Genomic DNA, 14,117 nt, shown 5'->3' on the forward strand with positions numbered 1-14,117 from the left:
AATTGAAAGTTGAGGGACTAAAAGTGCACAAATACGAAAGTTTAGGGACCGTATTTGTGCTTTACTCCTCCAGTCACACTACATGTTCTGCTATTATAAGAAAATAAAAAATATATGTAGACAACCACCTTGCAAAGAAGACTGAATCAACTCATCACTATTAGATACACTTGTACGTATTTTCTTTAAGATCAAATGTTTGAATCATATTCATTATTGTACATAACCAATAACTTTTTATATATGTGCCATCGCTAATTAAGATATCTAACCAAAAAAGCAAATACCATTTATAATCACAAAAAATAAAATCTTTTTTAAACACCTTGAAAGATGATTGAATCTCCACATTGTAAAAATTGGTTATGTGCGATAATACGTGTATACACTCCATCTTACCTTTTCTTTGATTCTTAAACATATTGGCATATTCCATGGAAAATCACTTAATTTATTTTTTCTTTAAAAATAAAAAGAAAAAATGAAAAAAAATTCCCACCTTTACATCTTCATCTTCTTAAAGGATAATGGAAAATAAAAGTTCAACATGGACTCCACCACCACTATTTTTTTTTTTTTAAAAAAAAATTCACAAAACTCACAAAAAAAATAACTTATCAACTTCCTCCACGAAATATTTCCAAAAATAACATAGACAACATATTATCCATAATAATTCAATTTTAGTAAAACACTTCCTTATCCATTTCAATAACAATATCTTAATCATCCTAACACAAACTTTTATATGTGGGCCATGTGGCTAGCCACATTTATGTGTAACTATTTTTGAGTTACTTCGTCAGTATAAGAACAACTCCAATGGTAAGCTAATTGTCAAATTAGCTTGTTATGCCACATAAGCTTCTAAGCTAATTATCATATTAGAGCAACTCCAATGGTTGTAGCTAGGAACTTGCTTGCAATATTAGAGTTCCTCGGTTAATTTTATAGAGTTCCTCGGTTACTATTTAAGGGTCACTAATCCATTTTATTTTCAGAAAAAATTACAATTTGCGCGATATTTTCTCTTTACAAAATAGTTAATTAAAACTGGATCAAGAAATAATATAAATACTCCCATTGTAGCATCCCGTAAATATTCCAATCGCCAGTTACACGCATCTGGCGTTCTTTTTATATTAAGAAAAAAAAATCTCCTCCTATTTTCTCTCTCTTCACTCTACTCTTCTCCTACTTTCTCTCTCTTCCCCTGGTTTTTCCCCTCACTTTCTCTCTCCTCCTTCAACCTTCGATTTTAATGGCGGAGTATACGCCTCTTCACAACGACATCGAACAACCTCCGTCGTTAACTCCGCCGCCTGCTCCTCCTCCGATGAACATTGCCGTCAAACCCAAAACCGCGCGCGTCGCTTCTCTCGACGTTTTCCGTGGTCTTTGCGTCTTCGTATGTTTCTTCATTCATTCGACATTGTTCAGGATTTTGTGATTTTTTTTGTTTTTCTTTCTTGATTTATAATTCTTTTGTTTTGTTTCTGTAATTTTGTCGATTTTAGATGATTTTTTGTTTTGGAACAATGAGTGTTGGTTTTGTTTGTTTTAGATTTGAATATTGTCGAATTAATCGGAAAAATAGAAGAAATTTTGCATGTTAATTTCTGGATTTGGTGTTTTTTGTTGTTATTTCTGGAATTATGTAGTTTAGAAAGAAAACAAAATTTGTCGATTTGTTACTTTCTTCTGTACAATTTGACGATCTTTTTTTGTTATTTCTGATTCAATGATTACTGTTTTTTGATTTATTTTGGATGCAAATATTCATATTAATATCGAAAAACACTTACCATTTTAATTTTTTTTTTTCTAAAAAATTTTCCAGTTGATGATGGTGGTTGATTATGGTGGATCAATATTTCCTGCAATAGCGCATGCGCCATGGCATGGATTGCATTTAGCTGATTTCGTTATGCCTTTCTTTCTCTTCATCGCTGGACTTTCACTTGCTATTGCTTACAAGGTAAATAAAGTGTTCATTTGATTTATAATGATATATTTAGCCTTATATTGGTATTTAGTTAGAAATCAATGTCAAAATCACGAGTCGATCGATTGATGTAATTAATGTTTGATTTAAAGTAATAGTGATTTGTATATCTTTTTCCTATTATTCAATTTAAGAATTAGAACAATTAGGTTTTGACGTACTGTAATTTATCTTGGGGTGAATCTCAGAAAGTCGGGGACCGGATGGACGCGACAAAGAAGGCAATAATGAGGGCAGTGAAACTATTTATTTTAGGCGTTTTTCTGCAAGGTAAATTTGAACATACAATAATATTGCAGTTGGATTACCATGTTTGATTCATTGAATTGCCCATTAAATATTTGGAATTAGTTAAAAACGAACTCAAATCTAAAGAACAATTTCAAAAAGAAGAAGACAAGTTTGTTGTTGTTTCTACATATTTAGGATTTATAACTTTTGGATTTATGTTTTTGTATCTTTGTAAAAGTGACTTCATTCCTCAAGATTATGACTTTTATTATTTATAGCGTTTGAGGTCAAAAGATAGTCTTTCATGCTTCTCCGTTTTAAGTAGTTGACTTGTTTTCTTGCTTCAATCTTTGTTAAACTGTCCTTTGCTTGACTTGTATCTATAGAATTGTATTAACGTCGTAACCTCTATCTTGTACCTGAGTACATATTGATGATAAAAAAAAATTGACAAAGATATCCGTATGGAAGAAGTTAGATGTACCTGGATACAGTATGGAATTTATGTATATTGTAGTACTGATGAAGCATTATGGGTCTGGATCAACTGTATTTTTTGTCTCTTTAAGCTATACTATTATAACCTGTATTGGTTACGCAATTATAATTTTGAAATATTTTATTGACCATCATGCTGTACTTCTCTTTTGTTCAATGTTTCTATGAAACTTCAAGTTACTATACTCATTAATCGAGACCCATGTTACAACAAACAAGAAAGACGTACTGAACATATATTTATTGTTGTATCCATCTTCAGGTGGTTATCTACATGGAGCCAAGTCATTAACATATGGTGTTGATATTATGAGGATACGCTCAATGGGCATCCTGCAGGTTTGTTGAATTGAATTTACGAGGAAAAACCATGTCTAGTTATGTGGCTTATACCATATTAGGCCTGCTAAGTGCTAAAAGGTTGAAATTAAAAAAAGGTAATGAGCATAAGAGGCAACCACAGCCAACTATGGGCTCTTATGAATGAAAGGGGCCCGTAAATAATAAGGCATTTATTTTGCTCTACTGCTATCTATGACTAGACTTCTACAGTAGTAAATGCCTATTATAACATTTAAATATGAGGACTAGAAATTTTAGTATCTATGTTATTTACTCATCTTGTAGCTGTTGTTTAGTCTGTTGAAAAATTAAATTTATTATCTTAGCTTGACAAATAAATATAGTATTGATTGTGTTTTTTTACATTTGTTCAGAGGATATCAATTGCGTATTTAGTTGCTGCTTTATGTGAGATTTGGCTTCCGTGTCAAAAGTGGAGAAAGTTTGGTATTGTAAAAAGCTACTTCTGGCAGTGGTAAGATTGACTATGTATCTTTGATTCATATATGTTGACCAGGATGAACACTGATATATGCAAGTATTTGGGTATTGGAAACCACACATCTACACCACATTGTTGTCAATTTTCTGATTCTTGAGATGTATAGGCAGTTTTTCAAAATTGCTGTCCTTGATCAAGTAACTTAACCAGCAACTGAATCTAAGTGATTGTTCATGTGATCCTATAACGTAAATGCAATTGCCTCAATTAGTAATATACATAGATAGCGCTGATGAACCTAGGACTAATTCTTCAACTTGAGTGTGGAGCGAAGTCTAAACTGAAACTAGAGAAGTTCGCATTGTAATGGAGAACTTGTGATGATATATCTTACAGTTTCATTCACAATAAGATATGCCTTCTCTGGTGTTTTGCCTTTGTGTGATGGACCTCAATAATGAAAACTGTATAGTATGTGTACGCATGATTACCTAATAAACGGAGTATACTTATGACAGACGCAATTCATTCCTCATGGGTAATACTTTAATTTCTTAGCATAGATATTATGTAGCAATCTGTTTTCTTAGGCATATGAATAAGTACTGTTGATCTCTAAAACAGATGTTTTGTCGGAGAGAATACTAGTCTGTGTCACTTAAGTCTTTTGGGACTTCTGGAGAGTTGTGAGTTAGTATGGAGAACCAAATACCGGATTAGTTTGGGTCCAGTAGATATAGTTAGCTGTTCTTGAGTACAAAACTATACATGGACATCATCCTAATATAGTTATATTATGGATTGGCCTAGCTGATTGTCAGCTGTAAGTGTTCTCTAATGTGCAGAATTCAGGGCTATGTTTTGTGAATTATTTTTTTTAGGATATGCATGAATGCAACCAGTGTAGCAAAGAAAAACTCTGGAGTGGTATGACTGGTTAGTTTATAATTATCTGATGGTATTATTTAGATAAAAAAAAATAAAAAAAAAATTAAATAAATAAAAAAAAAAAAACATTATATTAAAGTAAATTTCAGTCTAAGTCAACATGATGATCATGCCTCTAAGCATGCCATGTTTGTGTTTTTATTTAGGTTAAATCCTAAAGACTCAAGTGTTATGGTACTGTGTGGATATTTTATTGAGATTATGCTTGGCAGTTAGAAGACTGACCATATATAAATACTGTTTAGTTAAATATATATTCATTACACTTTACTGCGTATGCTGATGCAATTTTGTTTTACAGGTGTGTGGCCTTGCTTTTGTCCTCTGTGTATATTGGACTTATGTATGGCTTATATGTTCCCGATTGGGAAATAAATCCGTCAAACTCGGGTTTAGCTTTGCCTGCTGCAAATGGTACTCATGTTTACAAGGTGAGTACTGGTGACATAAATTTTTTTTCTTCTTATTCTTGGTGCAAAAATGAAGGAATTAATGAATCATTTACTATGTAATTGCAAGTTAAAAAGCTCTCAAATGGCACTTAAAGTATCATAGGAGATTTTGATATCAGAATGGTGAGTGACTTGAGTGTTTATAACTTCATTGATGTAATGTGAAAATTGTCAGTGCCAACTACAATTTGGACTGATAAAACTACCCCGACTGTGATAATACTTTAATTTATTTTTTTAAAAAAGTCATAGTGATATTTCATCCTTGATGACTCTTATGGTATGCAATTCAATGATATCATGCCCTCAAAGTCTCAAACTATGGAAGGTGGAACCTGTTATGTATGTGACCAGTACCATTGGCCTCACATTTCTTTCATTTTAATTCTGGCAGGTGAATTGTGGACTGAGAGGTAACCTTAGCCCTGCATGCAATTCAGCTGGAATGATTGATCGCTATATTCTTGGAATTAATCATCTTTATGCGAAGCCTGCATACCAAAACTTGAAGGTACCTTACTAAGCTATCGTACCTTACTGACACTTGTTATGAAACTTATGGAAGCAATTCCACAATTTGTCCTTATTTTATTAACACTGTTGGTTTTCATTGCAGGTGTGTAATAAATCCGTTGATGGCTTAGTACCTGAAGATTCACCTTCATGGTGCCATGCTCCGTTTGATCCAGAAGGAATTTTGGGGTAAATACAAATATTGCCTCCAGACCTTCCTTTTTTACAATAGTACTCCATTTCATTATAGAAGAATGACCTTGGTAACCACTGACCTTTTTTTTCCTTCACCCCTGTGGAGAGTGTTTCTGGTTTACTTCTGATTTTTAAATATTAAATTTCCATCTGGAGGAGCAATTAAGCAAATTCCCAACCTGCATAAAATTATTAGGAAATATGACACATTATTTTAAAGGAGCGGTACATTTCTTCTCTTTTTGAAAATAACTGACTGATTCTGGGTTATTTTATCTTCCATCATTTCCAAGTTTCTTGATGTAGTTTGTGTAAAGAAGAGCTGTTGATTTCTATAGTATTTTCAAGTAGGATCTAGAGATATTGTAGCTCTATTTATAAAACTATCATCGTACTGATTTCTATAGAGTTGCTATGCAAGTACTACGTATGTAACTCTGGCCAGTCAAGTTTCTAATATAATCGACCAGAAAGAAAGGCCTTTCATTCTAATGGTCTTCTGATAAGAAATGTATATCGAGAAGAACCAATATTGTATTAATATCCAATGCATATCTACGGCTTTTGGCTTATTAAAGAAAACTTGAACCAGATAATGTTGTTGATATATCGTTGACTGGTTGATATTTTTTTAACATGATAAATACTGTAAGTGCTGTCTAGTGCTTGATCTTTTGAGTACATGTCTGACATTATCACATTGTTATCACAGATCTCTTACTGCTGCTTTGACCTGCATTATTGGACTTCAGTTTGGTCACATTCTTGTACAAACACAGGTCAGTAGGCTACTGTCTGGAATGACAATTATTATATTAAATCAGCAGAATAAACATATTATATTAGGAAATGATTAACATTTGTAATCTAATGGTCGTGTTACTATCTAACCTCTGATAATCACATTATACGTTTAAACCGTTTGTAGACTCAAAAAATACGCTACATCACTAAAATTAGAACCATAACTAGAAAGAGGAATAGCCTAGTAACCCATAAGCCAATCCCCCTAAAATTTAGGACCACTAGTACACTTATTTGAGTATTTCATTTCAAAACTCTATAAGGTCTTGGTCGAGGGAGTAGGGCTGTAGCCTGTACGGGTTATATGATGAGTTGGGATGATAGGAGTGAAGGTGGACAGCTGATTTCATAAATAGACAAATTAATTTTTCCAGTCTCTCTCTCTCTCATTTTTTGTTTGCTTGAGCGTGGATATTGAGTTATTGGGGGTGGGGGTAACATACTATGTTTGATTGTAGACTGTTAAATAAAGTATATTTTGAGTTGTCCAGTTTGTAAATATTGGATTTGAAAATTATAAATCACATAAACTATGTGGAACTAACACTGATGTTTTTCAGGATCACAAAGAGCGGCTGCACAGATGGTCCATACTTTCAATGTCCATTTTTGTCCTTGGGCTATACCTTTCTTTTATGGGTACGCTTGAATTGCCAATGGCCTTTATATTTGTTAGCTACATGGCAACCAAAATTTATTGAAGGGTTAAATGATCTGACCTCAATAGATAGCCTAATTCTGATTACTGGACTGTATAATTTCTGTGCCTTTACATGTTATTAAGTCATGTAGACTACACATATTCTGGATCAATATATTAGGATTCTTGAAGGAATAAATTACAAGTATATGCTTTAGACTAACTGATCTTCTTCTAACATTACATCTGTTTAACTTTCAGGTATTCCCGTGAATAAATCGCTGTTTACAGTCAGTTATGTTCTTGTTACGTCAGCTTGTGCAGGATTCATATTCTGTGCGTTTTATTTATTGGTAGGTTGCACAATTGTGAGAATTTTTACCCGTTTATAGCCTAGTGTTGAGAACCCTTTGAGATTCTGAATTGAATTAGCTATATAAAATGCTGACAAGCACGTTAAATCATTGATTGATTCTCTGCAGGTTGATGTTTGGAGATACAGGTGGATGACAATTGCATTGGAGTGGATGGGAGTTCATGCCTTGAGCATTTTTGTCCTATTGACTTCAAATATAGCGATTGTTGTGTTACAAGGTTTTTACTGGAGAACACCTGAAAATAATCTTGTAAGTTACAACGTCAAGTTAACTTTTTTGGAATCATGATAAACAGAAATTTGCTTTTCAATAATATACAATATGTTGTCTTACTTTGTACTTTTATATTCAACAGATTCATTGGGTGATAAGCTGCTTCATCTCGCAATGACATTATTTATTAACTATACTTCCTCATATTCTTTATGGTAAGCCCTGATCCAAAATTTTCCTCTGCACATAAAGTTTGATTCAAAGTGAATTCCACTTGTCTAAAGTAGCCATTTACATTTGATTTCTCTGTATAATCATGACTTGAATGTATACACGTATACGAAATTTTGTTTGAAGTTTTGTTTCTTTATCTTTCATTTTTTTCATGTTTATTGGTATTCTTTCAGTGCTTTACTTGTTTGTCTTCACCTCCATGCAAACTTCAGCATTATAAGCTTATTATCTTTAATTTTATGCAGTGCGACTACATTTCCTCCGCAGAGACTGGGGAAGCTTGGTGTTACAAACCATTGATTTATTCAACTGCTCAATAAGTCAATAGAGGTTCCACGTTAATATTCGGAAGCATCTATTGCTGTTTTTACTTGTGAGACACTTTGCCACAGTAGAAACACAAAATGCATGCCAATCACAGGCTTACAGCCCTATTGATCCAAATCGTTGCTTATTTTTATAAGGGCATTTGCATCTAAGCCGGAAGAATCCCCCAGATGGTTTTGATTTTCAGGGAAGGAATGATTGAGATGGTTTATTACAAGCAGGCAGGCAGAGGTTTATGGTCACAGTTTCCGACTCACCATTGACTGAGCAAGTGAGCAGAGTTGAGATGTGGGGGGTACGCACAGAAAGAAGAATGAGGTCTAAAGTCTAATATCTAAGAGCTGCTACTTAGGATGAAGAACACTTATATTTTAACGCTAGTGACGATGGATGTATATAATTATTATTAAAACCATTGATTAAACCACAGCATACACCATTCTACCCAGGTCATTGCCGAGGTTTTTGTAGATTTATTGCCCTTTAAACTTTCCTCCAGCTACGTAATCCAGTATTTGATGTATTTGGATACTACGATGATTATGTGAGGAAATTTTGAGTTTATATAATGTGCAGTTTATTTTCGTACTCGTATATAAGAGAACAATACGGATAAGAGTTTGGGATTAACATTATAGTATATTCACTACTGACTACAATATTTATTTTATATGCTAAGAAATTACGTAATTTGACATTGTTTATGGGTCTCAGTCTTTGTAATCCTTGTATAAAAATTAATAAGAAATATTGGATTTTAAATTTATGAAAAATCACTACTTGTATTTTCTAATTTTTAAGTTTGTATGTATTAAAAACATTAATACTTAAGAAAAACTAATGACAATCACCCAAGCTTAAAAACTAGTTTCATGTCAAATTCCATCAGAACATCCCCAATGTTCTCCCTAACAGTTTTCATAAAAAACAGTTCCCCCTAACAATGATTCTCCTTTTTTTCCTTTGCTCGATTAGGCCCAATTTTTGGGGCTGAAATCACTTTTGAACTTTTGGGCCGTGTTGAAGATGTTTAAGCCTAATAAGGCTGGACTTTAATTTCAATCTGTTAATCAAAAAGTGGGTTGATGGGCTTATGTAGTAGTAGGGTTTTCACTCCAGTGAAGAAAACTGTTCTTGATCATATGTTTCAAAGACAAACTAATTTTGTTCCTAGATGTCTAAAATGTCGGTAATTAGATATTTGTTTTTCTTAATAACAAAATATATTTTATTCTCAAAAAAAAAAAAAAAAAAAAAAAAATAAAAAAACAGAATATACTTATGACAAAGTTTAGTAGAGGGGTTGAAATTGAATGAATTAAAAGGAGACATGTTATTAGGTACTTAGTAGAATGTTGCCAAACTATTGCTAAATTGTCTATGTCAAGTATTATTGTTACAATGACTAGTTAACTTCTACCATTGTTATATTGGTAATTTTCTATTTACAACCTGTTGTACCATGAATTATTAGCTTTAAATCTTCTTGTTCTTGTTTTGTTCAGTAATAGACTTGATAGTTGGAATATTATTATTGTTATTGCCCTCTTAGTTTCTATTATCTTATTTGTGTATCGGGTGAATAATATTAAGTAATTAGTTTTGCATTTTCTTGTTTTTTGTACGTTCTTTGATAACAAGTGTATGTGATTTGTATATTATTACCTTATGTTTTTAACCTTTTAGCTAATGTGATTACGTTTTAAGTGTCTCTCATTTAAAATTGTAGGACCGAGAGATTTCATTTTGATAGAGATGAATAGAATACAATTTTCAATTGTTTTATCATGATACTAGCATATGTTACTTCTATCAATCGTTATACCGATTTTAATACACATATCTTTCAATTGGATAATTTGCACCAAAAGTATTAGTAGCTCTAAGCCTCTACACCTAGTCATATGACTACATAAGTCCAATAATGTCCAACAGGATTGTGATCCCAATATCATAGTTGTAAATAGAGAAATAGCAAAAAAAAAAAAAAAAAAAAGAAAAAAAGACACGTACGAAAATATGTTGTCGACTTCTTTATATATAAAAAAAATAAATAAATAAATAAAAAAAAATGTTGTCGACTTCACCTTCACCTTCACCTTCATTATAAAGAAAAATATTGTGTCTTTTACTCATTTGTCAACATTGTCATGTAATTGTATTTGATGCATACTGTAGTATCTATTAAAAAAAGACAATTGTTGTTCTTAAAAAAAGACAATAGTACAGCCGCAATGCTCTGGAAATCCTCATAAAAATCATACTCTTTAACTTTATTACTGCCTTTCCTTCCAACCATGTCGGTTTTCACTAGTCAATTTATAACTCAATTATACAAGTACAGTACTATACTATAGCAGGCTTATGTTAGATTCGTATTATTTTAGATTGAAAATGTTTCTACATGTTTACTGTTTTACTATAACCCTCTAATTTACCAATTACCAAATGAATTTCTTGGGTACCTTTAATATTCATGATTTCATTGTATTGTCTTGGACCGAATTATGATGATGATGATGATTGTTGATACATATTTTTATGTGGGCCAAGTGTGGGGTGATTTTCATAATTAAGCTGTGTAAATGCAAAGAGTAGGATCTTTCTAGGCCAGGCATGCAAAGCAAAACTTGTAATTTTAGTCAATACGCATCATCATTCATGAATTATATCTCCCTCTATTTCGTTAAGAATACGCATTGTTAAGCAACCTTAGAAAGAGAATAATGTATACCTATCAACTAATTATTCATGAACCGGACTTGTCAGACCTTAATATAAGTTTATTAAAGCTAACGGGGTAGTTAAACATGCAGTACATCTAACATTAGGTAACCTTATTTTCTCTTGATTGAAGTTCGCGTTTATTTTTTCCAAAATAGTACTCCCTCCGTTTCATAATGATGTTCCTATTTCGCAAATCGATGCAAAATTTTACCCATCTTTGACCGCAAATATCTTTAATCTCACACAAGCAAAAATTATAAAAGTTAGATATTAATAATCTACTCACTAAAACGAATCAAAATAAATCCCACGTGACTATATTTGCTCTTATGGATTAAGAGAAATTTACAAGATTCCCTCTTTCTTAAAAAATTCAAAGATTCCGAACAGGAACATCATTGTGGAACGAATGGAGTAGGCTAGTAGGATTAATACAAGTAGAACATATGCTCATATAATGATCTTTTATTTGCTCGACTTTGTACTAAAAAAGGTAAGAATTTGTATTTAATAAAGCTGACATTATAATGTTTCTTTAATGATGAACATGTACAAATGTACAATCAAAATACAAGTTTGGTAATAAATGTCTTGTATGGTTGTATTATTGTGAGATATTTCGTTGTTGAAGGAATCCTCATCTTCAACTTGGCATTTTTTATAGTGAACAAAACAAACATTCTTAAACACATTTTCATTAAAGTCTCAAAGGTTGGTAAAATTTCTTTTATTCTCTTTTTTTAGTTAGTTCCTCTTTCTCAAATATAGAAACCAAGAATCAAACACAAGTTGAATAGCAATCGCATTTGAATCCTCACCAAATGCCAAAATAATATTCCCAAATGTGATGAAATTATTTTAATGCATGAATACATAATGAGCAAATCTAATCACATGCAAATATATTACAAGATAAAATTAATCAAAACAAAATTCATACTATCCTAGTTGTAGAAATAAATCATATCATATGAAAAAAAATATCGAAAGATTTGGCGGCATACTCAAACAAATTAATTCTTAGCCCAAGGCCTAAAAGTGAAGGAACCCTTTTTGGATGAAAAAAATGGTGGGCCAAAATATGGGTAAGGTAGGGCAAATTAGCCCTACCATGTAGCCATTAAAAATTTGAACTTTGATAGTTTAAAGGTCACTTTTCTTCCTTCACATTTTTTTTGACCGTTACAAGAGACCAAATGGTGTTGGATCTACATGACTACAATGGCTTGAAAAGAAGTGTCGTAAAAAGTCTAGCTAGCCGTTTATGGTTTACACAATGGAAATAAAAGTTTTGCTATTTTTGGTTTAAAATGAATAGTTGTTTTTAGAAAGTTTTTGCCATTAAGGGAAAAAAAGGTTGTAGATGGATCATTTAGATTGTAATAAAACTTAATTTCTTCTTAAAAAGAAAGATTCATACGAAGAAGATAGAGATAAAAATGACATGTAGCAAACTGTATATATGTATTAATGTATATCCTCTGTATTGAAAACAATTGCTTATTTTATTTTCTTCCTTTCGCTTAAGATAGATACCAGATATAACGTTAAACTCAAGCCATAATAAGTAATATATATAATAAGTGACTATGCAGCTATTAGTTTTGTTTGGACAAAAAAAAATCTTTTGAGTATAGCTTGCGATCACAATTATAGTGATGTATATGAGATACAATACCATATTTAATTTTAAGAACCAATCAAAAAATTTTATTACCTAATACGTAATATTCCGTGGTGTATAGAGTTCACATCCTCACATAGTCACATCCATACATTATGTATAATGTATGTTACTTGCATTGTCCTATTACTCTCATTAGTTTTATGATCAAGAAGATATTCACAGATAGATTAAAGATACGTGCTACAAGTATAATAAAATTGATGATAGTAAGAGTATTAGTTTGGTTAGTGAAGCTGCACATGGATGCCAACCGCATGCTAACTGAAAATGATAGATCAGATGCTTCAACTTTAATAACGTAAGCAAATTAAAGCATGATGAACAAGGAGTATTTATTATTGATAATGCTACGTTTTTATACTAACACCAAGATACGTGTAATACGTAGTGTAGTACTATAAAGATAGGATCAAATTATTTATATCTTGTCCTACAGAAGATCGATATGCCTGATTGAATTACGAGTTGTATCGCCAGATGACATTGAATGGTATGATTTGTATTTCGTATCTTTTTTTTTTTAAAAAAAAACTTCAACACTATGTAAATAATAATTGCTGATTTTCCTATAAATGTTCGCTAAGCTAAGTGCCGGTTCTCTTCAGTTTAATTTCAGTACAGTTCAGTTCAGTTCAGTTCAGTTTAGTTCAATTCAATTCCTAATTTTCCTTCTCTCCTAAACAATTCATTTCAGCTCTATTCAGTTCAATTCAGTTCAGTTCAGTTCAGCTCTAATCAGTTCAATAAATCAGAATAGACCTTAAGAGTATAATTAGATAAAGTTCATATGAATATTCACTATTTAAACTTCTATATAATACGAGTATGTTGTATGTACATAATAATTTACTAATTGTACGTGTTATTTTATTATTCTGATCAACATCTTAGGGTTTTTTTTTTTTTTTTAATTTTTTTTTTTTTTTTTTTTTTATTTAGGAAATCAAGATCTTATGCTTATTCATCTTAAAATCATAAAAATGCGTATAACCATTGCATCATCAGAAGTTACTATTATTGTCCTAATCACCTATTAAACTAGATTTTTTTTACATAGAGTACAGTATAAACTTAACAACATGGATTATTTATTAATTATGCTTTTGAGGACTGCAATTCCATATAGAATGTCGTGAATCTCCTTTGGCACGACCATGGTCAATTAGGACAATTACAGATTAATTACCTAATTAGTGACTAATTTTATTATTTTAACGTTCTCTTTTGTCAATAACTTGACAGTTTAGCCAGTTTCTTGCTGGTGCATGCCCATAATTTGTCGTTTATAACAATTTGTGAGTTGTTTTTGAGCCACTTTACCTTGGGAAGAGATTCTTCGTTTCCTCCATATTTTTTCTTCCCTTTAAAATAAATAAATAAATATATAAAATTATTTTTATTTTTTTGTACGTTGCATAAAATAATTTGACATGCGACAAAGTTACAAAAGCCAAATAAAAGGTAGCCTAAAAGAAGAAAATT

At 31.6% G+C, this 14,117-nt stretch overlaps 1 protein-coding gene across 1 annotated transcript; it reads left to right on the forward strand.

Annotated features, from left to right (window-relative positions):
* The first annotated feature begins 1,120 nt into the window (after positions 1–1,120).
* On the forward strand, positions 1,121–8,752 carry LOC145619243 (uncharacterized). Its single transcript, XM_081673896.1, has 14 exons — positions 1,121–1,408; positions 1,841–1,978; positions 2,194–2,275; positions 2,997–3,073; positions 3,451–3,551; positions 4,768–4,897; positions 5,313–5,429; positions 5,535–5,620; positions 6,339–6,405; positions 6,991–7,069; positions 7,332–7,423; positions 7,553–7,696; positions 7,803–7,875; positions 8,140–8,752. The coding sequence occupies exons 1-13, from the start codon at positions 1,262–1,264 to the stop codon at positions 7,836–7,838; spliced, it is 1,296 nt and encodes a 431-aa protein (XP_081530022.1). The 5' UTR covers positions 1,121–1,261; the 3' UTR covers positions 7,839–7,875; positions 8,140–8,752.
* Positions 8,753–14,117: the final 5,365 nt, after the last annotated feature.

Source organism: Chenopodium album, chromosome 27, assembly GCF_948465745.1.
Source record: "Chenopodium album chromosome 27, dcCheAlbu1.1, whole genome shotgun sequence".
Taxonomy (NCBI): Eukaryota; Viridiplantae; Streptophyta; class Magnoliopsida; order Caryophyllales; family Amaranthaceae; genus Chenopodium; species Chenopodium album.

What these genes read in the sequence shown, in the direction of transcription:
- LOC145619243 (XM_081673896.1), top strand. Translation starts at nt 1,262, where the DNA reads ATGGCGGAGTATACGCCTCTTCACAACGACATCGAACAACCTCCGTCG. An exon ending in TTTAGGCGTTTTTCTGCAAG is followed by an intron (nt 2,276 to 2,996) that starts GTAAATTTGAAC and finishes ATCCATCTTCAG; the next exon opens with GTGGTTATCTACATGGAGCC. An exon ending in GAACACCTGAAAATAATCTT is followed by an intron (nt 7,697 to 7,802) that starts GTAAGTTACAAC and finishes TATATTCAACAG; the next exon opens with ATTCATTGGGTGATAAGCTG.